Genomic DNA, 24,678 nt, shown 5'->3' on the forward strand with positions numbered 1-24,678 from the left:
CATCTGCCTATCCACTGATTTCCTTTGAGCATTTATATCTGCACATGGGAACAGATCCATCACCTTTCACCAAGTTTGGGATTAGGTTTCTAAACAGGAATGATTAGACAATGAGATTTGCCAAAATACAAAGTCAAGTGGTGAAACAAGATAGTTTGAAACATTGTGGCCATTATCACACTACAAATAATAAATCAAAAACTGGATAATAGTTTAAAATAAGCTTTTCTGTATTGGTGACTGCATATTCTCTCATGTCAGAAGCTAGCATACAAATACCACATCATTATTATTGCTTCAACATTTACAACAGGGCTTTGATTTCTAACAATCCAAAATTAACTTATTTCCATACTTTTTCTTTTCAAAAACATTCTTAAACTCCAGCACTATGACTTTCTTCCACTGCAATTCTATTCCATTTCCTTTTCCTGCCATATCTTTTCTTTTTGATTGTTTGCAAAAATTTTTTCCAACTTCGGAGAGTCATCTCTCCTCAGAGCTCTTTAAGTCGTCCGTAAAACTAAAACTGACACTGTTCTTCAGTTTCCCATAATTCTGTTCTCGCCCCATCACAACCTGCTCAGGGACGTGATCATTAACTGTCCACAGTAGCACAATATAAATTTGGGCTCATGCCATTCAAGGTGCGAACCACTTAAAAGACCACAAGAGAGTTTTCTGCTCAACACATTTTGATCTTCATACCAACTACAGAAAAGCAAGTTGGGAGGGGGGAGGGGGGGAGAGGAGAGGGGGGAGAGGAGAGGGGGGAGAGGAGAGGGGGGAGAGGAGAGGGGGGAGAGGAGAGGGGGGAGAGGAGAGGGGGGAGAGGAGAGGGGGGAGAGGAGAGGGAGAGGGAGAGAGAGAGGGAGAGAGAGAGGGAGAGGGAGAGAGAGAGAGAGAGAGAGAGAGAGAGAGAGGCTAAAAATGGTCAGAGAAATGATAGTAGACTAATTAATGGAAAGTCAATGCAGCTAATCGAAGTTACACACTCAAAATGCTGGAAGAACTCAGCAAATCAAGCAGCATCTAAGGAGGGAATGAAAGAGTCAACGTCTTGGGCAGCGACCCTTCATCAGGACTGGAAAGGAAGGGGGCAGGAACCTGAATAAGAAGGTGGGGGAGGAGTACAAGCTGGCAAGTGAGAAGTGAAACCAGGGTGAGGAAGAAGGTAGGTGGGTGGGAGGGTGTTGGGAAAAGCTAGGAGCTGAATGGTGGAATAAAGAAGGAAGAATCTAATAGAGGATGATGGACCATGGAATACAAGGGAAAAACATGGGGAACCAGAGGCAGGTCCTGAGTGTCGGGGAGGAAAGGAGAAGGGAGGGAATGGTCAAAGCTGTTGGGTCAATTGGTTATTTTTAACTGTACAAGATCTTCAAATCAGACAATGGGAACTGTTAAATGTGCCAAAGTGGAACAAAATTGTGCCCAGATCGAGTATAAACAACCACTGAACGCTATATACAAGTACCTCATGTTGTCAGTTACTTGGGGAGTAACAAGAATCACTAGTTTTCTTGTAGTTTTGTGATTTCGCAATGAAGTTCCTAGCACCAGGGCTCCTTTCCCATATAGATCATTAGTTGCTAGCGTTACGAAGGCTTGATCTGAAAATAAAATAAGAAAGCATGATATTGTTCAGTTCCAACCTGCATTTAAGGTCATGAACATTTACTCAATTGTCATTTCAAGCCTTCTAGAGAAGCAGTATCTGGTGCAGAAAGCAGCTTTCAGTAAAAATACCCACTCTTCACAAAATACTTCAAAACGTTTCCTTATCTGCAATGTTTCCTCATTAGCACTGAATGAACAATGTAGGAAAGCAGTACAGGAAGGAGCCAGCCAGTGTCACTGAAACAAGGCTGTTGTTAAAAATCGAAACAGTAATCAAACTGGAGATGCTGGAATTGTGGGATACTCAGAGAGAAAGAGTAAAATGAAGAGACAGATTTTACACTTCAAGTCAATGAACTTTCATCAGAACTGGTTTAGTGGGCTGCATTCAGTGTGTTCTCTGCATTGGAAAAACAAATATGGATTGTGCAGTTGCCTTGTAGAACTCTCAAATCTACTTGCAGGATGACGCAAACTTCTGGTTGCCCTAAATGTTGATTTGTCTTCTAACCTCTACACCTATGGAATCTTACACAGCTGTAATGAAACTGCAGGGTCAAGAAAGTAGCATCTCACTACATGACTAGGCATGGTACAGCCCTCAGAGCACAATTCAACCAAGTGTGTGCAACAAGTACCAATTTCAGATAACCCACCTTTCCTGTTTGTACCAGAACTAGCCAGATACAATGAAAAGTTTTCAACTTTCAGATTGCCAGTAATTACATTTGCATTTCACACTTCCCAACAATTTCCCCTGCTTTCCTATCGTTCATCTCCCTCTATTCATAACTCTTTGACAAATTTAGCAGCTAAGATTAGCAAGGCCTCCCCACCCTCTCAGACCAGTACGTCACTGCTGATGGTGTGAATGGAGTCTCTCTTGGTCACCACGTTGTTTTTGCTTTCTTAACCCCTTCTCTGGAATGTAAAGCTGTGACTTCTAGTTTTTTGTATTCCTGAGGAAAGGTCATATAAAGTTAAAAAGTTCAGGTTTTTCTTGTTACACACAGTTTGCTTTAGCCTGGGGCTCTCATTCATTGCATTCATAAATGAAAATTGGCAGTTACATCTTCTGTACATAGAAAATGCTTTTCTGAGATCTTTACCTTGTCATGGTAGAGAGGCCTCCTAACAGTGTCGTCGGCTGGAGCTTAGCTCCTTGTAGGGTCACCTATGTAGCTGAAGTCAAAGGGGAGGCTCCAGACAAAGAGCGATCCAACTAAGACCTCAACGGTAGAGCTGGCGGAAGATGATGACATATCACAATGGCAGAGGGACACTGCAACATTGAGGGATCCCCAGTCATCTTGCATTCCACGCCACTGGAAGGCATGCCCTCATCACCCAGGGCATTCCCTCTTCCCGCTGCTACCATCAGGGAGGAAGTACAGGAGCAACTACGATTCAGGAACAGCTTCTGCCATCAGATTTCCACATTGACATCGAACCCATGAACACCATTTCATTTCTTTTCTCTATATTAAACCTGATTCTGGACCCTGACCCCAATCTGTCAAGGACTGTGTGGAGGCTGCCTGTGCATCAGCCTCCCTATGCTGAACAAGGTCACACACAGATGTTCTCCTTTAAGGGAATCCACCCTACCAGAACATTGGATCCTGGATCTGGCCTCTTGCAGCCACCTAAGGACCCACCAAGAGACAACACCTTTGGCAAAAATCATACTCTACTTGAGTGATCACACTAATACTACTACTACAACATAGAAAATAGCTTTCACTAGTATGGGACGTACAGACATCACTATTCCTTCTATCCATCCTTTCCAATGCAAAGCACATAACGTACTCCTTTATTTTATTGTTTACTATCAGAGGATATCATCATCATGTGCTGTGGTCTATGACATGTTTTTTCTTGGTAAATTCTACACAAGTGGATTGCCATTGCAGAATAGAATTCCACAGAAGGACAGATCTGTTAATCTAGCAGAACTGGACACCCCAGCACTGCTCCAGTTAAGCTTAGTTCTTCTCAAACTTCCTGAAATGGAATTGCAGAGTTTTATCGAAAGAATTACTGCTTGCCTCGTATTTTGTTTAGTCATCAAGTTACAGATATCTGAAATTCAGCCTAGTGGGCACATACCAGCTACTGAGCCCGAAGGAAAACTTGGCTTCATGAGGAATAACTCCGACTATCTGATTTGGCAAGGTGTGGCTTCTAATAATAAAAACCGTCGGCCAATGATTAACATCAATCACCACTTAGTTTATGCTCTAGTTTATCTATGAAGGTGCTCCAGATCAGTTCATTTTTCAAGTATTTCAAATTCCGAGCAACCACCAAAAGTCTCATATGAAGTTGACTGCTCCAGAATAATGTGCACTCTGAACTTGAAAGAGTTTGGAATCTATTATTTATTGGGAATGTCAGATGATTTTTCACTTAACTTTAAGATTACCAGAGATTGTAAAAATGGAAAAATTTAAAAAAGTTATTCACTGAACTACACAGGGTCCATATATAGAGCAACACACACAAAATGTTAGAGGAACTCAGCAGGTCAGGCAGTGTCTGTCTGGAAGAATAATCAGTTGACAAGGGATCTAGTGCTTTCCAGATGTATATGATAAAAAAAATTCTTCTCAGGCTTCCAGCTGGGTACAAGTATCAGCTTTAACCGACATTTCAATGACCAACTCTGCCATGTTCATCAGGGATGCCTGGATATGTCTAGTTTGGTGGTATTTATACCCCCATCATCTGTTCCTCCTGATTGGTTAGTCCTCATCCAATCAGGTTTCAGCTATCCCACCTTGTTTACAATTGAATTCCAGTTCTTACTTAGAGCAAGATCTCCATCCTATTAAAATTATTTTCCTCCAGATTTATTTCAGTGCCTTCCTGGAATTCAATTGTAAAGAAGGTGGGATGGTTGAATATGGGCTGACTCGAAGTGGCAAGGCCCAGGTCTGAGAGTGAGGAACAGCCTGAGGTTCGTGCAATGTAAACGCCAGGCCAGATCGAAAAAGTCAGGGTGTCAGGGCAGTGAGGGTTACTCGTCTCCGTGTTGAACCGAGGCTATGACCTGCAACCAACAGGCTACCGGATCAGCTGCAGTGATGACTGGCTTTGTGGCTTTGGTCTTCCTTTTGTGAACATCAGCTATGTGCTTGCTTTTATTGTTTGCACAATTTGTTTTTTTCTGCACATTGGTGTATGATTTTTTTTTAAATGGTCTCTATTGTGTTTCTTTATTTAGTTGCTGCCTGCAAGGAGACAAATCTCAAGGTTGTATACATACTTCGATAACAAGTGTACTTTGAACTTGTAAGAGGTCAACAGAGAATTAACTATGATTCAAAATGGAAAATGAAAATGAGGATGGAGTGTTTGAGTGTACTGATAATGTCTCCTTGTATGGTGGTGAAATGTTTGCAAGTAAATTGCCAAGATCAGAGAACAACTCAAACCAATATCAACTACCCGAGCTACATATTTTCTGTATTATTTCCAATTTTCCCAATATTTCAGGTGTATACATACTCCGATTAAATGGAACTATTGATTTGTACCCTGGGTATGAATGCCCACGACATGAATATGAGCTTGGATAATTTTTTCATCCATTCTGCTGAATCTTTTTAAGAAAAGGAATTTGTTACCACTTCACACCATCTTCTAAACTTACTTAAACTGTAACTTTCTGCAAGTCTCTGCAACTGCTCTCATTCTGCTGAATCTGTGCTGTGCTCTGACTTTTCATGGGTCCTAGCTCAGCAGATTGATAGGTGCTGCCAAAGCAAAACTCCGTAACAATCAGAACGTTCCCTCCTCGTCTCTGTGTTCCAGCAAATTAATATAAAAGCTTGAAATTTTAAACTTGAAACCTCATCTGTGTGATACACAACAAGATTAGGAGTTTCAGGAGATTTGGTGTGTCACCTAAAACACTCTCAAATTTCTACAGACGTACCACGGAGAGCATTCTAACTGGCCGCATCACCGTCTGGCATGGAGAGGCTATAGTACTGGATCAGAGTAAGCTGCAGAGATTGTAAAATTAGCCAGCTCCATCATCAGCACTAACCATAGCATTCAGGACATCTTTAAGGTATGATGCCTCAAAAAAGGCAGCATCCATCGTTAAGGACACCAGGAGATACCCTCTTCTCAATGCTAGGTGCATTTAATGTCAGAGAAATGTATATAATATACATCCTGAAATTCTTTTTCTTCACAAACATCCACGAAAACAGAGGAGTGCCCCAAAAATGAATGACAGTTAAACGTTAAAAACCCAAAAGCCTCCCACGCACAAGCAGTAGCAAGGCAATGACCCCACCCCCACCCAAGCAAGGAGGTACAGAAGCCTGAAGGCACACACTCAGCAATTCAGTAACAGCTTCTTCCCCTCTGCCAGCAGATTTCTGAATGGAAATTGAACCCATGAACACTATCTCAATACTTTTTTTATTTTATTTCTATTTTTTGCACTACTTACTTACAGTAATTCGCAGTTTTATTCCCTCATCATTATTATTTAATTATACTGCTGCCACAAAGTTAACAAATTTCACCCCATATGCTGGCGATATTAAAACCAATTCTGATTCTGAAACATCAAGTATTTATCCGATAAAACTGCTTTCACCATTTAAGTGTCAACAGTTTAGATTTGTGTTCGATATGTGTCCACGTAGTTGGCTGCAGCTAGACAGTTCACCAGCTAGCAGGTTTATCTGGAACGAGGTAACGATGTGGAAGAATAGATCCCCCTCAGGGACCAAAGGGATAACCTATCCACGGAGGCAGGAGATGTCCTACTTTTCATCTGTATTTACCAAAAGAGGAGGACCTAGATGATCGAGAGCTCAGGAGTACATGGATAAAAAACCTGTGCCAGATCACTAGTGAAGAGGAGGAGGGGGTGTTCGATGACAATGGATACACTAGGGTTGATCAACTCCTGGTTGAGATTTATCTTAGGCTGCAATGGGAAACAAGGGGAGAGACGGCTGTGGCTTTAGTGCAGATCTTTGCGTCTTTGTTAGCGGTAGATGATGTGCCAGAAAAGTGAAGGACAGCTGAAGTTGTTCCTTTTTTCAACAGAGGCAGCAGCATACGCTAAGTCACAATAGCCCAGTAGGTCTTACATCAGTGGTGGACAGTTTATTGGAGACAATCCCAATGGACAAGAGTTATGCATATTTCAAAAGGCAGGGACCGATCAGGGATAGCCAGTGTGGATTCATACAGAGGTGGAAACCCTGCCTCACTAACTTGATTGAGATTTCTGAGGAGATATGCAGGATGACTGATGAAGGAAGTTGCCTTACTGACACCCATACAGACAATGCCCCTCATGACAAGTCAGATAGCACGATCGCTTGAGATACGAGGCAGTAGCACTAACAGCCGCACCACCGCGTCGTACTTACTACCTCATGACCCATGGACAAGTTAGCCAAATTCATAAAGTTGCCGGCTTAAGATTACAGGTGGCCACACGTTTTAATTCCATATTCCATTTCCATTCTGATATGTCTATCCATGGCCTCCTCTACTCAGTAGCCACACTCAGGTTGGAGGAACAACACCTTATATTCTGTCTGGGTAGCCTCCAACCTGATGGCATGAACATTGACTTCTCTAACTTCCGCTAATGCCCCACCTCCCCCTCTTATCCCATCCGTTATTTATTTATATACACACATTCTTTCTCTCTCTCCTTTTTCTCCCTCTGTCCCTCTGACTATACCCCCTGCCCATCCTCTGGGTTTTTTCCCCCTCCCCTTTTCTTTCTCCCTGGGCCTCCTGTCCCATGATCCTCTCATATCCCTTTTGCCAATCAACTGTCCAGCTCTTGGCTCCATCCGTCCCCCTCCTGTCTTCTCCCATCATTTTGGATCTCCCCCTCCCCCTCTCAAATCTCTTACTAGCTCTTCTTTCAGTTAGTCCTGACGAAGGGTCTCGGCCCAAAATGTTGACTGTACCTCTTCCTAGAGATGCTGCCTGGCCTGCTGCATTCACCAGCAACTTTGATGTGTGTTACACCATTTACAGTGCCAGTTTACATCTGAATCACCATACCAAACATTACCATCTCTTTAGAAAGCCTCAATTACCTTAAGTATGAAAATACCTTGAATTACCATTGTTAGAAACAAAGCTATCATCGACTATCTAGTGATACCAGTGACATAGTGTGATACCAAAGGAAAGTAACCCAGAGTATTGTGCAGAGGTCTTAGGCACTTATGTACATATAGCCAGGCTTTTGCACAGTACTGTACTTGTCAACATGGAGCAGACAGCGAGTTTGTAAACCGTCAGGAGCAAAGGCTGTTGGGAATGGCAAGGGTGGGGCGCCGCAGGAGGGGTGTGGGACAGGTGGAAAAGTGCCCGGGGCATGGGGATGGCACAGGTGCAGACACACCTAGCCTCGAGACACAGGCAAGGTCATTTGATTCAAAAGAATTGGTTTGTTGATCATTACAGAATGTCTCTCTGGTGCGTCCCGCTCCCTTCCCCTTTTCCCAACCATGACTCCCCCCTCCCTGCCCCCTTCCCACCCTCAGTCCACAACAGAGACCCATATCAGAATCAGGTTTATCATCACTCACATGCATCATGAATTTTATTTTTTTTGTGGCAACAGTACAGTGCAATACATAAAATTACTACAGTACTGAGCAAAAGTCTTAGGCAACCTAGCTATATACTGTACACATGACCAAGACTTTTCACAGTACTGTATGTGAAAAGTTTTGCAACTTTCCCTGTATAGGTGCTCATGAAGTCACAGAGCAATACAGTGAAGGTGCAGACTCTTCAACCTAACCAGTCCCTGTTAACCACTGTGCCTAACTAACTAGTCAGCATTTTCTGTGTTTGGCCTAAATCCCTCTAGGTGCATCTCAAGTGACACTGTTGTATTGAACCATCTCCTCTGGCAGCTCATTCCGTATGCTTACCACCCTAGGCATGAAGTAGTTGCCCCTCAGGCCACTTTTGAGTCTTTCCCTTCACCTCAACCTATGTGCTTTGTTATCGATGGCTCTCATTTTAAACACTTCATAGTTCAAGTTCAATTGTCATTCAACCCCCATACATGAATACAGCCAAATGAAAGAGCATTACTCTGGGGCCAAGGTATGAAACACAGTACCAACAGTCACACACAGCACAAGGCACATACAAGAAAGCAAGCACATAAAATATCAGTAAAATATAATCGTACAAAAGAATACAGTCCATGACCCCAGTCATTGAATGTTGCAGGAGTCTGCAGTCCAATATAATACAGCTTGTCTTCTGCCAATCTTGGTGGGGGGGGGGGGCGCTGGCTTTAGCTTGGACGCTATGCTACACTGCCTCCGGCGCCTCTCTCCTGGGTGGCTGAAAACAGGCGACACCGCGGCATGAGGCCTACTCCTCGCCACGACCAAAGCCGCGCAGCTCCCCCGCCATCCACCAGTAAATCAGCGAGTCAGATTTGCAGCAGTCCATAGCAACCACGTCCAACAGGGTCTTGCGTTCACAAAAGAAATAGCAAATAAGACAACACACTTAAAAAATGCTGGTGAACGCAGCAGGCCAGGCAGCATCTATAGGAAGAGGTACAGTCGACATTTCGGGCCAAGATAAGATAATCACTCGCAAATAAGACAATCACTTGCTGTCATACTGCACACCGCCCTCACGCACCAACTCCTCCAACACCTGCAGCAGCACGATCCGCACTAAGTCTAGCTCCCGTAGATTTTCCACCAACATGCAATTCTGTGATGGGGTAGATCTGCAGCACTTCAAGTTCTTAATGTCCAGCAGGACCTTGTGATAATAAAAAATACATTAAAAATGCGACAGCACCACTGGTTGAAGCTGTTGTGATCAAAGGCACTGCCATCTTAGTGGAAAAGCATTATCCCTCATTCTCCTAGATTCCAAGAAATATGGAACAATCTGACGAACTCCTCCTTATAACTCAGGGCCTCAAGTCATGCCAACATCCACATAAATTGTTTCTGCATTCTTGCTAGCTTAATCAAGTCCTTCCTATAACAGGGTGGCCAAAACTGTACATGATACTCCAAGAGTGACTTACACGAGTGCAACATAATGGCCCAACACCTATATTCAGTGCTCTGACCGATAGAGGCCAGAACGATAAACGCATTTTCCACCACCCTGTCTATGTCACCACTCTCTTAAGGATAAAGATTAACTTCTTATCACGTGTATGTTCAAACACTTTTTGCCACGTGTACATTGAAATGAATTATTTGTGTCAATGACCAACACAGTCCGAAGATTGTACTGGGAGCAGCCTGCAAGTGTCACCATGGTTTTGGGACCAACATTGCATGCCCTCATCTCACTAAGCCTAACCGCACATCTTTGGAATATGGGAGGAACCAGGAGCACCAAGAGGGAACCCACGTGGCCACAGGAAGAACATACAAACTCCTGACAGACAGTAGCAGGAATTGAACGCCGATTGGTGATCGCTGGAGCTATAAAGTGTTGCACTAACCGCCATGCTTCTGTGCCAACCTATAATACTATTGTGCCAACCTGTAACACTTGTACTCCTAGATCCCTCTATTCCATTACACTCCCTAGTGCCCTACCCTTCATGATTTGTCAGGATTTTGATAGCAAATCATGACTGGTTCAACAGTGGGAGAGTAAAAAGAAGCATAACCATTGACAGAGTCACCTCGATGGCTTCTGAGAAATCCTCAATTTCTCATCTCAAGACAAGAACAGGCACATTGATCAGACAGGTGCTGGTCGATGGGAGTAGGTAGTTTAAGTGGTGCAATATGGACCAGTTGGGCTGCATTTTCTGTTTCTGTGCTGTACTTTTCTACGACTCTAAGCAGGGATTAGGGGGATTCCCAACCTTTTTTTTTTATGCCATGCAGCCTTACCATTACCCGAGGGATCCATGGACCCCAGATTGGGAACCCTTGGAGGATTATTCGGAAGGAACCAATATAATCTATTTCAGGCACCAAGAACGTTGCATCTCGCCCATATCCACAATGAAAATGCTACAAGAGAATCACGTCTAGTCTCTCAAGACAAAAACTGGCACGTTGATCAGACAGGGCAGGAAGCAGAAAATTTAATCAACAAATCATTCAATTCTGCTTCAAAAGATTCCAAAAGCAGAATAAAAACAAAACACAAATTATATAAAGGCACCTGATCAATTGGAAATCTGAAAATGTGATACTGCAATCATTTTTGTTCTTTTAATGCAATTCAATACCACAAACACAACACATTAGTAAACATTATCACTCACAATTTTTGAAAATAATTCAAGGAACTTGTTACTTATGCCACAGTTTAAAATTTGATCAATGTTTTTATTAAATCTACTAAAACCATTAGTAGGTAATAATGACCCAATTAGACTTTTGAGATCTCTTTCCTACACTGCTGCATTTAAAGTGTGGTGTTCTTCAAGAGCTCAAAGGCTAACCCGCACTAACGCACTGCAGCTTTACCTAGCTGAAATCTTCATTGCAGGGACATGGATATAAATGAGATCCAGCATTCAGAATTGTAACTGCAGAATCCAGGTGGAAAATTATTATCCCAGTGAAATTCCATGGACTTCTCTAACTTTAGTCAGGGCTTGAAAGGCAGGAGATCGGGGATGAGAGGGAAAATGGATCAGACATGATGAAATGGCGGAGCAGAGGTGATTGGCCAAATGGTCTAATTCTGCTCCTACATCTTATGGTCTTGAGCTGACAGGACACAATGAGAAAATCCAAACTAGAACTCCACTTCGGAACCAGTTGCCTACATACTATAGATCTCATTATGTCACTGTGATGCAATTATGATCACTAAAACTAAATTTGCTAAGATCTTAAAAACCCCAGGTCAACCACTTTGACTATATCTTGTGAATTTACAATTTTTGTCCTCAAATTTCATATTGTTTCAGAGAGGATTTGGGAATCAACCACATTGGTGGGTCTGGAGACTTCTCCCTGGTTTGACGTTGCAGTGTTCAATGAGTTTGGCAGTGAGCTAATTGCCAGCTCAGTAAACACAACATCAAACGCTTCAACCCAAGCTACCAACATTCACCACCATCCTAAACTTATCACAAGTCTCTGGACCATCATTCACCACTGGGTATTAGACGTATGACTTAACAACTATGCTACCATACCACATTGGCTCCTGATATCCTGTCAAAACCAACTACACTGTTGTGGCAGAATCTCTGATGGCATTAAGGAGACACACAGGAGCAAGATAGATTTGCTGTTTGAATGGTGTCACAACAACGACATGCTACTCACAGTCAATAAGACCAAGGGATTGATTGCGGACTTTGGGAAGGGGAAGTCGGGAGAACACATACCAGTCAGGGATTAGTGGTGGATAAGGTGAAGAGCTTCAAGATCCTGCCTCATAGCTCCAGTGACTAAGAACAGTGTCAGCATCTCAGAGAATCTAACCGGGGCCCAGCACATTAATGTAATCACGAAGAGGGCACTTCAGCATCTAAACCTCCATGAGGAGTTTGAGGAGAGGTAGTATGTCAAACTTTTACAGATGTGTGGCGGAGAGAATTCCGACTGGTTGCGCCACCACCTGGTAGGGAGGCTCCAATGCACAGGATGAAAAGGAGTCCATAGAGCAGGGGTTCCCAGGGACCAACACCATTAAACAATGTGTCAGTGAACCCCAGGTTGGGAACCCCTGTAGAGGATTATACACACAGTCAGCTCCATCACTGGGATAACCTCCCCCCTTCAAGGACATCGTCAAATGGCAGGGCCTCAAGAAGGCAGCGTCTATCATTAAGGATCCTCACATTCCAGGTGATATTCTCTTCTCATTTCTACCATCAGAAGGGTGCTACAAGAGCCTGAAAGTACACACCCAACGTTTTAGAAACAGCTTCTTCCCCTCTGCCAACAGATTTCTGAGTGAGCCATGAACACTACCTCACTAATCCTCTTTTGCACTATTTATCTATTATAACTAGGAAGGTTTTTGTTTTAAATTTCTTGCACGGTACTATTGCCACAAAACAAGAACAGATGTCAGTGATAATAAATCTCATTCTGATTCTGAACTGCTGCGGGGCCAGGAGAGGCAAGGTTTCCCCGAAGCCAAGGCTAAGCCAGATCAGGCACCAGAATGTAAAACGCTTGATGTCCTCCTCCAGTCAGCTGGACCCCCTGGAGCTATTTTGGGGAGGGGGTGGGGAATGGGAAGTGTCCTTCAATGGTGACCCAATGGTAACAAGCCATCAGCAATGCCACATGATCACACCGCATGCCACTTTGCACGAAAGGAAATCAATTTGGTTTTCATTCTAGCTTATAAACAATTATAATCCATGCAGCCCAAGGCCAACCAAGTTTCCAGTAACAGGACAACAGAGCAGACAAGACTGAAGTTCTGCCCTAACAGCCAGGGATTGTCAGAATTTGTCTAACAGAATGGAGAGGTCCAATACCAGCAAAAACATTGCAATTGCAATACATGGCCTAGAAGACTCAGTGGGAAAACTCTCTCATAAGCACCACTCTCCTTGGGCTGTCACACTCCAGTCAGGGATCAGTTACTTTCATTCCTGTTCAGAGGGAGCTGATGAGGCCTGTGGGAGCAGCAGATTTTCCCCACACGTTCTTAACCTTGAGCACTGGCAGTGCTAAGCCTGCATGCTCTCTCTGAGGCCAAGTGGATTTCCTCTTGTATCCCAAACTCAGAAGGTAAACACACAAAGTGCTGGAGGAACTCATGTCAGGCAGCAGCCACGGAGGGAAATGAACAATTGATGTTTCAGGCCCTTCACCAGGATTGGATTTCCAGTATCTCATGTCTCTGTTTTGTTTCTTCACTGTGAAGTCTCTTCAACGTCTGCCTAACTTGACAGTTCTTGGAGACCCCTCTCACTGTTCCCCCTCTGATCTAGGGCTCTTCGACCATGTGCTATTTTCCAGTCCCAATGTAGGGTGTAGGGTTGTCAACTATCCCGTATTAGCCGGGACATCCCATATATTGGGCTAAATTGGTTTGTCCCATACAGGACCGCCCTTGTCCTGTATTTACCCCGCTAAAGTAGAGCGTTCCTATGAAACCATTCGTAAGCTGGACATATATTAATGACTTGGATGAGGGAATTAAATGCAGCATCTCCAAGTTTGCGGATGACACGAAGCTGGGCAGCAGTGTTAGCTGTGAGGAGGATGCTAAGAGGATGCAGGGTGACTTGGATAGGTTGGGTGAGTGGGCAAATTCATGGCAGATGCAATTTAATGTGGATAAATGTGAAGTTATCCACTTTGGTGGCAAAAATAGGAAAACAGATTATTATCTGAATGGTGGCCGATTAGGAAAAGGGGAGGTGCAACGAGACCTGGGTGTCATTATACAGCAGTCATTGAAAGTGGGCGTGCAGGTACAGCAGGTGGTGAAAAAGGCGAATGGTATGCTGGCATTTATAGCGAGAGGATTCGAGTACAGGAGCAGGGAGGTACTACTGCAGTTGTACAAAGCCTTGGTGAGACCACACCTGGAGTATTGTGTGCAGTTTTGGTCCCCTAATCTGAAGAAAGACATCCTTGCCATAGAGGGAGTACAAAGAAGGTTCACCAGATTGATTCCTGGGATGGCAGGTCTTTCATATGAAGAAAGACTGGATGAACTAGGCTTGTACTCATTGGAATTTAGAAGATTGAGGGGGGATCTGATTGAAACGTATAAAATCCTAAAGGGATTGGACAGGCTGGATGCAGGAAGATTGTTCCCGATGTTGGGGAAGTCCAGAACGAGGGGTCACAGTTTGAGGATAAGGGGGAAGCCTTTTAGGACTGAGGTTAGGAAAAACTTCTTCACACAGAGAGTGGTGAATCTGTGGAATTCTCTGCCACAGGAAACAGTTGAGGCCAGTTCATTGGCTATATTTAAGAGGGAGTTCAATATGGCCCTTGTGGCTACAGGGATCAGGGGGGATGGAGGGAAGGCTGGTGCAGGGTTCTGAATTGGATGATCAGCCATGATTATAATAAATGGCGGTATAGGCTCGAAGGGCCGAATGGCCTACTCCTGCACCTATTTTCTATGTTTCTAAGTTTCTAAGCCGAAATGGCATAAAGCGTAGAAGCAATCACCATTAATTTATATGGGAAAATTTTTTGCGCGTTCCCAGACCCAAAAAATAACCTACCAAATCATACCAATAACACATAAAACCTAAAATAACACTGACATATAGTAAAAGCAGGAATGCTATGATAAATACACAGCCTATATAAAATAGAAATAATGTATGTGCAGAGTATCAGAATTGGGAAGATTAAGCCAAAACCAATTTGTAGAAAAAAAACTGGCACGTACACGCATGCACACGTCACGCATGCACACGTCACGCATGCACACGTCACGCATGCACACGTCACGCATGCACACGTCACGCATGCACACACAGGTGCCCGCGCAAGGCTTCATGGTCATGGTAGTATTTCCCGGAGTAAAGACAAGTGTCCCGTATTTGACTGCTACTTTTGTCCCTTATTTGGGAGTGAGAAAGTTGGCGACCCTAGTAGGGTGTCAGCCTGAAACATCAATCCATTGATGCTGCCTGACCTGCCGAGCATTTTGAGTGTTGCTCTCGATTCCCAGCATATGCACTCTCTCATGTCTCAAGTGAGCAGGGTAATGGGTGGCTGTAAATTGCCCCAAATGTGTGGGTCAGTGGCAGAATCTAGGAGGGAGTTCAGAATCAGAATCAGGTTTAATATCACTAGCATATGTTTTGAAATTTGTTGTTATTCGGCATTGCAATACATAATATAAAGACTAAATTACAGCAAGTATACTTTATACTTTATTGTCGCCAAACAATTGGTACTAGAACGTACAGTCATCACAGCGATATTTGATTCTGCACTTCATGCTCCCTGGAGTACAAATCAATAGTAAATATTAAAAACTTAAATTATAAATCATAAATAGAAACTAGAAAAGTGAAAGTAAGGTAGTGCAAAAAAAACCGAGAGGCAGGTCCAGATATTTGGAGGGTACAGCCTAGATCCGAGTCAGGATCCGTTCAGCAGTCTTATCACAGTTGGAAAGAAGCTGTTCCCAAATCTGGCCGTACATATATTCATTAAAAAGTTAAATTAAATAAGTAGTGCAAAAAGAGAAAAAAAAATAGTCGTGAGGTAGTGTTCATGGGTTCAATGTCCATTCAGAAATCTGATGGTGGAGGGGAAGAAGTTGTTCCTGAGCCTTCAGCTTCCTGCACCTCCTCCTTAAAGGTAGTAATGCAAAGAAAGTAGGTTCAGGATGGTGGGGGCCCTTAATGATGGATGCTGCCTATTTGAGGCATCGCTCCTTGAAGGTGGCCTGGATGCTGGGGAGGCTAGTGCCTATGATAGAGCTGACTGAGTGTACAACTTTTTGCAGCTATATTGATCCTGTGCAGTGCCCTGCCCCCCTCCATACCAGACAGTGATGCAGCCAGTTAGAATGCTCTCCATGGTATACCTGTAGAAATTTGTGAGCGTCTTTGGTGACATACAAAATCTCCTCAAACTCTTAATGAAATAAAGCCACCGTCGTGCCTTCTTTGTAACTGCATCGATATGCTGGGCCCAGATCAGATTCTCAGAGATGTTGACACTCAGGGACTTGAAATTGGAGAGTGAGATGGGATAGGATGGGATTGGTGTATTGATGGGTACCTGATGGGCAGCAGGGACTCAGTAGACTGAAGGACCGGCTTCCATGTTTTATTTCTCCACGACCACAGCTCCACGAGGTGAGAGATGTGTGTCCTGGAGATGTTCACCCTTTATATCACCTGCACCGGGCTTCAGCCGGGACACGATGGTCAATACCACACTATTTAGAGAAGTCACAGGTCAGGGATTCCCACAAGTTTGTGAAGACAGTCATTGTTGTACAGCCCTTCGGCCCACTTCTTCATGCTGACCAAGCTCCCTAACTGAGCTAATCACACGTGTGTGCACTTAGCACACATCTGCCTGAACCAGGGGTTGCCAACCTGGGGTACACAGACCCCTTGGTTAACGGCAGGGGTCTATGGCAATAAAAGGTAGGTTGGAAACCAGGCCCTAAGCCTTTTCTATTGGTGTACTTGTACAACTGTCTTGAACATTCTGGCTGCACACGTCTCTGCCATTACTTCACGGAGTTCATTCCACATAGTCACCAGTCAACTTTCCCCTCAGGTGCTATTTAAATCTTTCTCCACTCATCGTAAACCAATGCCTCTAGTTGTACACTCCCTTACCCTGGGAAAAAAGCCTGTCACCATTCACCTCATCCATGTCCCTCGTGATTTTATACATCTTTACAGGGTCACCCTCAGCCTTCTACATTCAGGGAGGAAAGTCTCAGCCTATCCAGTTTCTTCCTTCGAACTCAAGCCCCCCCAGTTCCTGTAACATGCTCATGAATCTTCTCTGAATCTTTCCAGCTTGACGTTATCCTTCCTAGAGGATGGTGACCAGATCTGCACACAGTACTCCAAGTGATTTTGACAGTGTTTTGTACAGTTGTAACATGACATCTCAACACTTCAACTCAATGCCCTGACTGACGAAAGCAGGCATGCCAAAATGCCTTCTTGACCACCCTCCCTCTGTGGTAACATCTTGCCATGATTGATCTCAGAGTAGAGTATGCAAATGATATAGCCTGTCCAGCTGAACTAGCTTCAGGCTATGGATCTTGTCTAGCGACAAGGGGATCCACGGCAGACTGGCTGTTGGGCCATGTTCTGGGGTCTGGTTGCTGAAGTTAATATTTTGCTATATAACCCATCTTTAGACCTGAATGTGGATTGTAGATTAAATTTAAAATGCAGCCCTGGTTTCCAGGACCTGCGGACGCCAGTTAATTGACAACCAGACAACGCTGATTAATGTTCATTTTGGGTGCTTGGAGTGCAGGTGCCAAGAAGGAGATGTGAAAATTATATGTAATTAAAAGGAAGTGTTGAAGATACATTGTAACTATATGATTACCCCTTCATCTTTAGCATATAAAATGCCATTTAATATTGGGTCGAACAGGCCTCTTCCTCCGAAAAAGTCTCAATATGATGCCTGCTGCTCGTTTCTGTTGAATAAAACACTTTATATCCATCAGCTTCAGCTTTTCTCTGGTGACTTTGTTCATGTTACGACACTGGTCCCTTGGATATCAGCACGTACACAAGTGGACACAGCTGAGATCCATAGTATTGTCTAAACTGCATGTCACTTAGATAAAGAAAGAAGCACAACACAGAAATTTAAAGTTAACAGCACACACAAAATGAACATACAGAACCTACTGCACCAATCAGAAGTAAATCAATACAAAAGCTACTGATGGAGAGATCCCTTTCAAAAACTACTTCAAATTCTCATTAATTATGAGAGATACCACAGGTTTTGTAGATTTTTGACCATCGACAACATTATCCTTAAACTGCTTCCCATTACCCTGTCACTAAACAGATATGGCACACTTTATAAACAGGCCCATACAGTATCTGAGTCCCTCTGCTTCATAGCAACTGAGTGAAGAATTACAGAATTCTAACTGATTCAAGGCATCATTTCCCTGTGTAACTTTTTGTCCGACTATTCTGGCAAACCTAAAAGCAATGAGCTATTAAATCCGAAAAAGAATAAATAGTTTCTGCTAAATGCATTCTAATTGAACCAAGAACTGTAGATAAATTTCAACATTTCCAGTACCCTTAAGTGTTACTGAACAGTTTTAAAAGTATGAAAGATACCTCAACTCAGAGTGATTTGATGCAAAATGCCTCTAGATATCACAAAAAAAAAATCTATAACTGGGGACTCATCAGACTCCCCCCCAGAACACTTCACAGATCTTCCAATTAGGTTTCCATGGCAACAATCACATTTTACTCTTATAATGATCAGTCGCAATTTTCACCAACTAGATTGCATTGACCCAAAAGTAAAACTGAGATACTTTAGAAAATCGAAAACATTTCATCCTAACCAACTTCCTCAGCAAATTGCCAATCCGGCTGCACATATGCCTTGGGATGGACCCAAATTGCATCCTATAATCAAAGTTCATCCAGTTCAACAAACAGGTATCAACTTGTCATTCACAGTCTTAGAAACCACTAACACAATGGTGAACTAAATTACACAGCAAGAGGATGCCCTTCCCTACACACTGCCAGTTTTAGGCTCTGTACCTCGATTAAAGGACATTCACTTTAAAATTAGGGTCAAATCTCAAGAGGAACTTTTTCCACACATAGGAGTGAATACTAGATCTCTTTTCCCTAAAGGCTGAAAGCTTAGCTGAAAATCTCAAAACAAGTTAGAAACATAGAAAATGTACAGCACAATACAGGCCCTTCAGCCCACAATGCTGCGCTGAACATGTACTTTAGAGATTACCTCGGGTTACCCATAGCCCTCTATTTTTCTAAACTCCATGTACCTATCCAGGAATCTCCTAGCAGACCCTATTGTATCTGCCTCCACCACAAGTCGCCAGCAGCCCATTCCATGCACTCACCACTCTCTGCGTAAAAAACTTACCCCTGACATCCCCTCTGTACCTACTTCCAAGCACCTTAAAACTGTGCCCTCTCATTTTAGCCGACTCAGCCCTGGGAAAAAGCCTCACGCGATCAATGCCTCTCATCATCTTGTACACCTCTATCAGGTCACCTCTCATCCTCTGTCACTCCAAGGAGAAAAGGCCAAGTTCACTCAACCTATTCTCATAAGGCATGCTCCCCAATCCAGGAAACATTCTTGTAAATCTCCTCTGCACCCTCTCTATAGTTTCCACATCCTTCCTGTAGTGAGGTGACCAGAACTGAGCACAGTACTCCAAGTGGGGTCTGACCAGGGTCCTATATATTTGTAACATTACCTCTTGCCTCTTGAACTCAATCCTATTGTTGATGAAGGCGAATTCACCGTATGCCGCCTTAACTACACAGTCAACCTGCGCAGCAGCTTTGAGTGTCCTATGGACTCAGACACCAAGATCCCTCTGATCCTCCACACTGCCAAGAGTCTCACTATTAATACTATACTCTGTCATCATATTTGACCTACCAAAATGAACCGCCTCACACTTATCTGGGTTGAACTCCAGATGCCACTTCTCAGCCCAATTTTGCATTGTATTGATCTCCCGCTGTAACCTCTGACAGCCCTCCACACTATTGAAGTTGTTCCAAGTTCAAAGTACATTTATTATCAAAGTATCGATACATTATAAAACCTTCAAATTCGTCTCCTTACAGGCAGCCACAAAACGAGAAACCCAAAAGAACCCATTAAAAAAATCCAAAAAAAATTCCAATGGGGGGGGGGGAGTGGGGGAAAAAAAAGCAAATTGTGCAAACAATAAAAACGATACTAGGGTATTGCGTCCTGGATGATTGTGTCCCGGTCATTAGCGTCCTACTATATATAACTATTACTGGGTAACAAACCCCGTGTTATGTATGCTAAGCCTCTTATCTCAGCTCAAAAAGCAACCGTCTAACCAATTAGGGTAATTGTAGGCAAATGAGGGGTGCCTCGTTTGCAACTGAGCTACTTATAAACACACCCCCACGTTTCCTATTACAATTTAATTTGGCTTTAAATTTACTTTTTTTTTCAAAAACTAAGCTATGTCACAGTTCTTGAAATCAAGCAAAGGTGGAAACATGCTAATTGATGATGGAAATTATATCAATCGCTATTATAAGAAAAATGCTGTGGGCACGAAAATTTACTGGAGATGTGTGGTACGATCCTGCAAAGCAAGAGTTCATACCGAGAGCGATGTAATAACAAAACAAATTAATGAGCATAACGCAAACATGAGTAAATCTGCAGATGTTGGAATTTCAAGCAACACACATAAAAGTTGCTGGTGAACGCAGCAGGCCAGGCAGCATCTCTAGGAAGAGGTACAGTCGACATTTCGGGCCAAGACCCTTCGTCAGGACTAACTGAAAGAAGAACCAATTGCTGCCAGGTTTGTGAGGTGGTGGCCAGGCATATAGATGAGGGTAGTGCAGTGGATGTGATCTATATGGAATTTAGTAAGGCATTTGACAAGGTTCCACACGGTAGGCTTATTCAGAACGTCAGAAGGCATGGGATCCAGGGAAGTTTGGCCAGGTGGATTCAGAATTGTCTTGCCTGCAGAAGGCAGAGGGTCGTGGTGGAGGGAGTACATTCAGATTGGAGGATTGTGACTAGTGGTGTCCCACAAGGATCTGTTCTGGGACCTCTATTTTTTGTGATTTTTATTAACGACCTGGATGTGGGGGTAGAAGGGTGGGTTGGCAAGTTTGCAGACGACACAAAGGTTGGTGGTGTTGTAGATAGTGTAGAGGATTGTCAAAGATTGCAGAGAGACATTGATAGGATGCAGAAGTGGGCTGAGAAGTGGCAGATGGAGTTCAACTCGGAGAAGTGTGAGGTGGTACACTTTGGAAGGACAAACTCCAAGGCAGAATACAAAGTAAATGGCAGGATACTTGGTAGTGTGGAGGAGCAGAGGGATCTGGAGGTACATGTCCACAGATCCCTGAAAGTTGCCTCACAGGTAGATAGGGTAGTTAAGAAAGCTTATGGGGTGTTAGCTTTCATAAGTCGAGGTATAGAGTTTAAGAGTCGCGAAGTAATGATGCAGCTCTGTAAAACTCCGATTAGGCCACATTTGGAGTACTGTGTCCAGTTCGGGTCGCCTCACTATAGGAAGGATGTGGAAGCATTGGAAAAGGTACAGAGGAGATTTACCAGGATGATGCCTGGTTTAGGGAGTATGCATTATGATCAGAGATTAAGGGAGCTAGGGCTTTACTCTTTGGAGAGAAGGAGGATGAGAGGAGACATGATAGAGGTGTACAAGATAATAAGAGGAATAGATAGAGTGGATAGCCAGCGCCTCTTCCCCAGGGCACCACTGCTCAATACAGAGGACATGGCTTTAAGTTAAGGGGTTGGAAGTTCAAGGAGGATATTAGAGGAAGGTTTTTTACTCAGAGAGTGGTTGGTGTGTGGAATACACTGCCTGAGTCAGTGGTGGGGGCAGATACACTAGTGAAATTTAAGAGACTACTGGACAGGTATATGGAGGAATTTAAGGTGGGGGGTTATATGGGAGGCAGGGTTTGAGGGTCGGCACAACATTGTGGGCCGAAGGGCCTGTACTCTGCTGTACTATTCTATGTTCTATGTTTTTCATCTATAATTTTTCCTTTATAGTATTGGAGAGTGAAGACTTTATTAAAGGACGGGAACTTGAAGGATCGGAATAAAGTTGGAGTCGTTCAGTGGCTTTATAAAGGATCGACCTTATTGAGGATTCGTTCATAATATAGTGACCTGTATCTGAGATAACTCCTGCAAGAGCGGGGAAGATGTGCAACGTTCACTCTTCTGGAAAAGATCAGTTCCTTTAAGCCACATTATTTCCTTTGTCGTGAATCCTTTGGAGAATCAGCAGTAATGCCACGTCTTCGAAGAAATCCATTTCCAGAGAAGTCTCTCCTTATTGACTGTGTGAATTGCTTGGACTTTCGAATTTACCACTTTAAGAACTGTTTTCGCATTTACCCTTTTAAGAACTGTTCCAGAGTTGCCATATTGCAGTTAACTTCTGGTTAAGTTAGTTGATTGAATACTTTTCGCTATTTATTGAGCAGAGTTTAATAAATGTTTGTTTGTTTTTGTGAAACCTGCTTCAATTGATAATTCATTGTTGTCCATCACGTGACATACCCAAGAAGCCTGAAGAAACATATGACCGCCTATTCACTCGTTTGTTGCAGACTCGCCCTCAACTTAATCCCAAATTAATGCTGACGGATTTTGAACTAGGAGCAAGAGTGTAGCAGAAACATATCCCAATGCAACAATAAGCTTGTGTATTTTCCATTTGTCAAAATCCATCTTTAAGAAAATATGCGACCTTGGTTTAAGACAACGGTATAACGAAGACCAAGAATTCAATTTAAAAACTAGATGTTTCTCTGCATTAGCTTTCCTTCCAGTAAATGATGTGGTAGTAGGCTTTTTGGATCTGAGTGAAGATCGTGACTTACCTCCCGAGTTCATCGCACACTTTGAAGTTACATACATTGGCCAAGCAAGAGGTAGAAGTGGGCACAGGATTAATCAGTCTTTTCCATTGCATCTTGGAATGTTCATGATCAAACAATGAACGACTTGCCTAGATCTAGCAATAGTTTACAGGGGTGGCATAATGCTATCCAAAATTCAATTACTTGTCAACACCCCTCTGTTTGGAAATTAATTGATGTGTTGAAGAAAGAGGAAGCTATGGCCACAAAGAAGAAAATTGTCTACCAAAGAGGGATGATTGTCCAACCAAGAAATAAGAATATCAATCAGCGCCTTCAATCATTAGTTGCACGTTACAATCCTGAGGACAAGTTAACTTTCTTACGAGGGGTTGCCCACAACATGCATACTTTTTAAAGTTTGGAATTACAAATTAAATTTTTTTTAAAATCAATAAAATGCATGCTACAATCCCTTTTTAAATTAATAAAACTTTTTGATTAAAAAATTACATGAATATGTAAAATTATATCTTTTATGAGATATACATATATTGGGACACAAATGTCCGGGACGCAAAATAACTGGACGCAAATGTCCAGGAACGCCAATGACCGGGACGCATTTGACTGGGACACAGTTGTCCAGGACGCAATTATCCTGTCACCAACAAAAACAAGCAAACAGAATTCAGAACCGTTTATCAAAGGCAGTGCAGATAGATGAGCAAAACACAGACCTGGAGTCAGAGAGATACAGCCCAGAATCAGTCCCTTTGACCCACTGAGTCTTCACTAGCATCAAGCACCCATTTATACAAACCCTACATTGATTCTGTTTTATTCTCCTCAGCTCTCATCAAATTCTATCACTGTTCTACCAGCAGGCTCAAGGACAGCTTCTATCCTGCTGTTACAAGACTATTGAAGAGTTCCCCAGTACAATACGATGACCTCTTCACCTCACAATCTACATCGTTATGGCCTTGTACCTTATTATCCGCCTGCACTTTCTCAGTAATGGTAACACTTTATTCTGTACTCTGTTATTGTTTTCCCTTGTACTATCTCAACGCACTGATGTGTTGAAATTATCTGTATGGATGGCATGAAAAACTAAGTTTCTCCACTGTACACGTGACAACAATAAGCCAATTCAACAACACACTAGGGACAATTTTCAGTGGCCCAACAACCAACTCTTCCACACATTTTTGTGACGTGGAAGGAAACTGGAGCACCTGTTGGGATGCATGCAGTCACGGGGAGAATGTGCACTCCACTCAGACAGCACCCAAACTCAGGATCGAACCCGGCCAAGAGGCGCGGAGAAGAACTACAAGATCTGCTAGTCACAGAAGAACTACAGATCACAGTACTAACTTCCAGTGCAGGGTCTAAAGCCCTGCAGGTCATGGCTGGTTAAGTACACATCCATGTGCAGGCAATCGAGTGGATCGCAGAAACATTTCCCAAGAGTGAAAATGACTAATAAGTAGACATCTTTTTAAAGTGATTGGGGGTGGAGGATTATGTGGGGAGGTGGGGCTGTTGACAGAGGTATACATTTATTTAATACATAGTAAGTGGTGAGTGAATGGAATGCACTGCCAGGGTGGTGACAGATGTAGATACTTTAGAGACATGTAAGAAACCATCAGATACGCACACTAATGATAGGAAAATGAAAGGTTATATGGGGGCGAAGGGCTAGAGTAGGTTATAAGGTCAGCACAGCATTGTGGGCCAAAAGGCCCGAACTGTGTGCACTGTTTCTGTAAACTGTATCCGCAAGTTGCTGCCCAAAGATTTGAGATATGGAATAAAACCTGCTTGCACAGAAATTGTGTGGTCAAAACAGTAAATAAATAAACACAAAATAGTCACATTTCTTGATGTATGCAAGGTGCTGCACCTTCAAGTTACGAAATTTAAAAAGAAATTGTAAAATAGACCACTTTCTAGGAACGTAACCCTTTAAATGGGGGTCG

The 24,678-nt window shown here is 43.1% G+C and overlaps 1 protein-coding gene across 3 annotated transcripts in view; it reads right to left on the bottom strand.

The window, feature by feature from the left end:
- Nucleotides 1–24,678, bottom strand: part of gyg1a (glycogenin 1a) — a 100,415-nt gene that overhangs the window by 69,531 nt on the left and 6,206 nt on the right. For all 3 annotated transcript variants that reach the window (XM_063044819.1, XM_063044818.1, XM_063044820.1), the window contains exon 2: nucleotides 1,478–1,613. In XM_063044819.1, coding sequence (XP_062900889.1) covers nucleotides 1,478–1,613 — 136 coding nt within the window. The remainder of the gene's footprint in view (nucleotides 1–1,477; nucleotides 1,614–24,678) is intronic.

This window comes from Mobula hypostoma, chromosome 4 (assembly GCF_963921235.1).
Source record: "Mobula hypostoma chromosome 4, sMobHyp1.1, whole genome shotgun sequence".
NCBI classification, from domain to species: Eukaryota; Metazoa; Chordata; class Chondrichthyes; order Myliobatiformes; family Myliobatidae; genus Mobula; species Mobula hypostoma.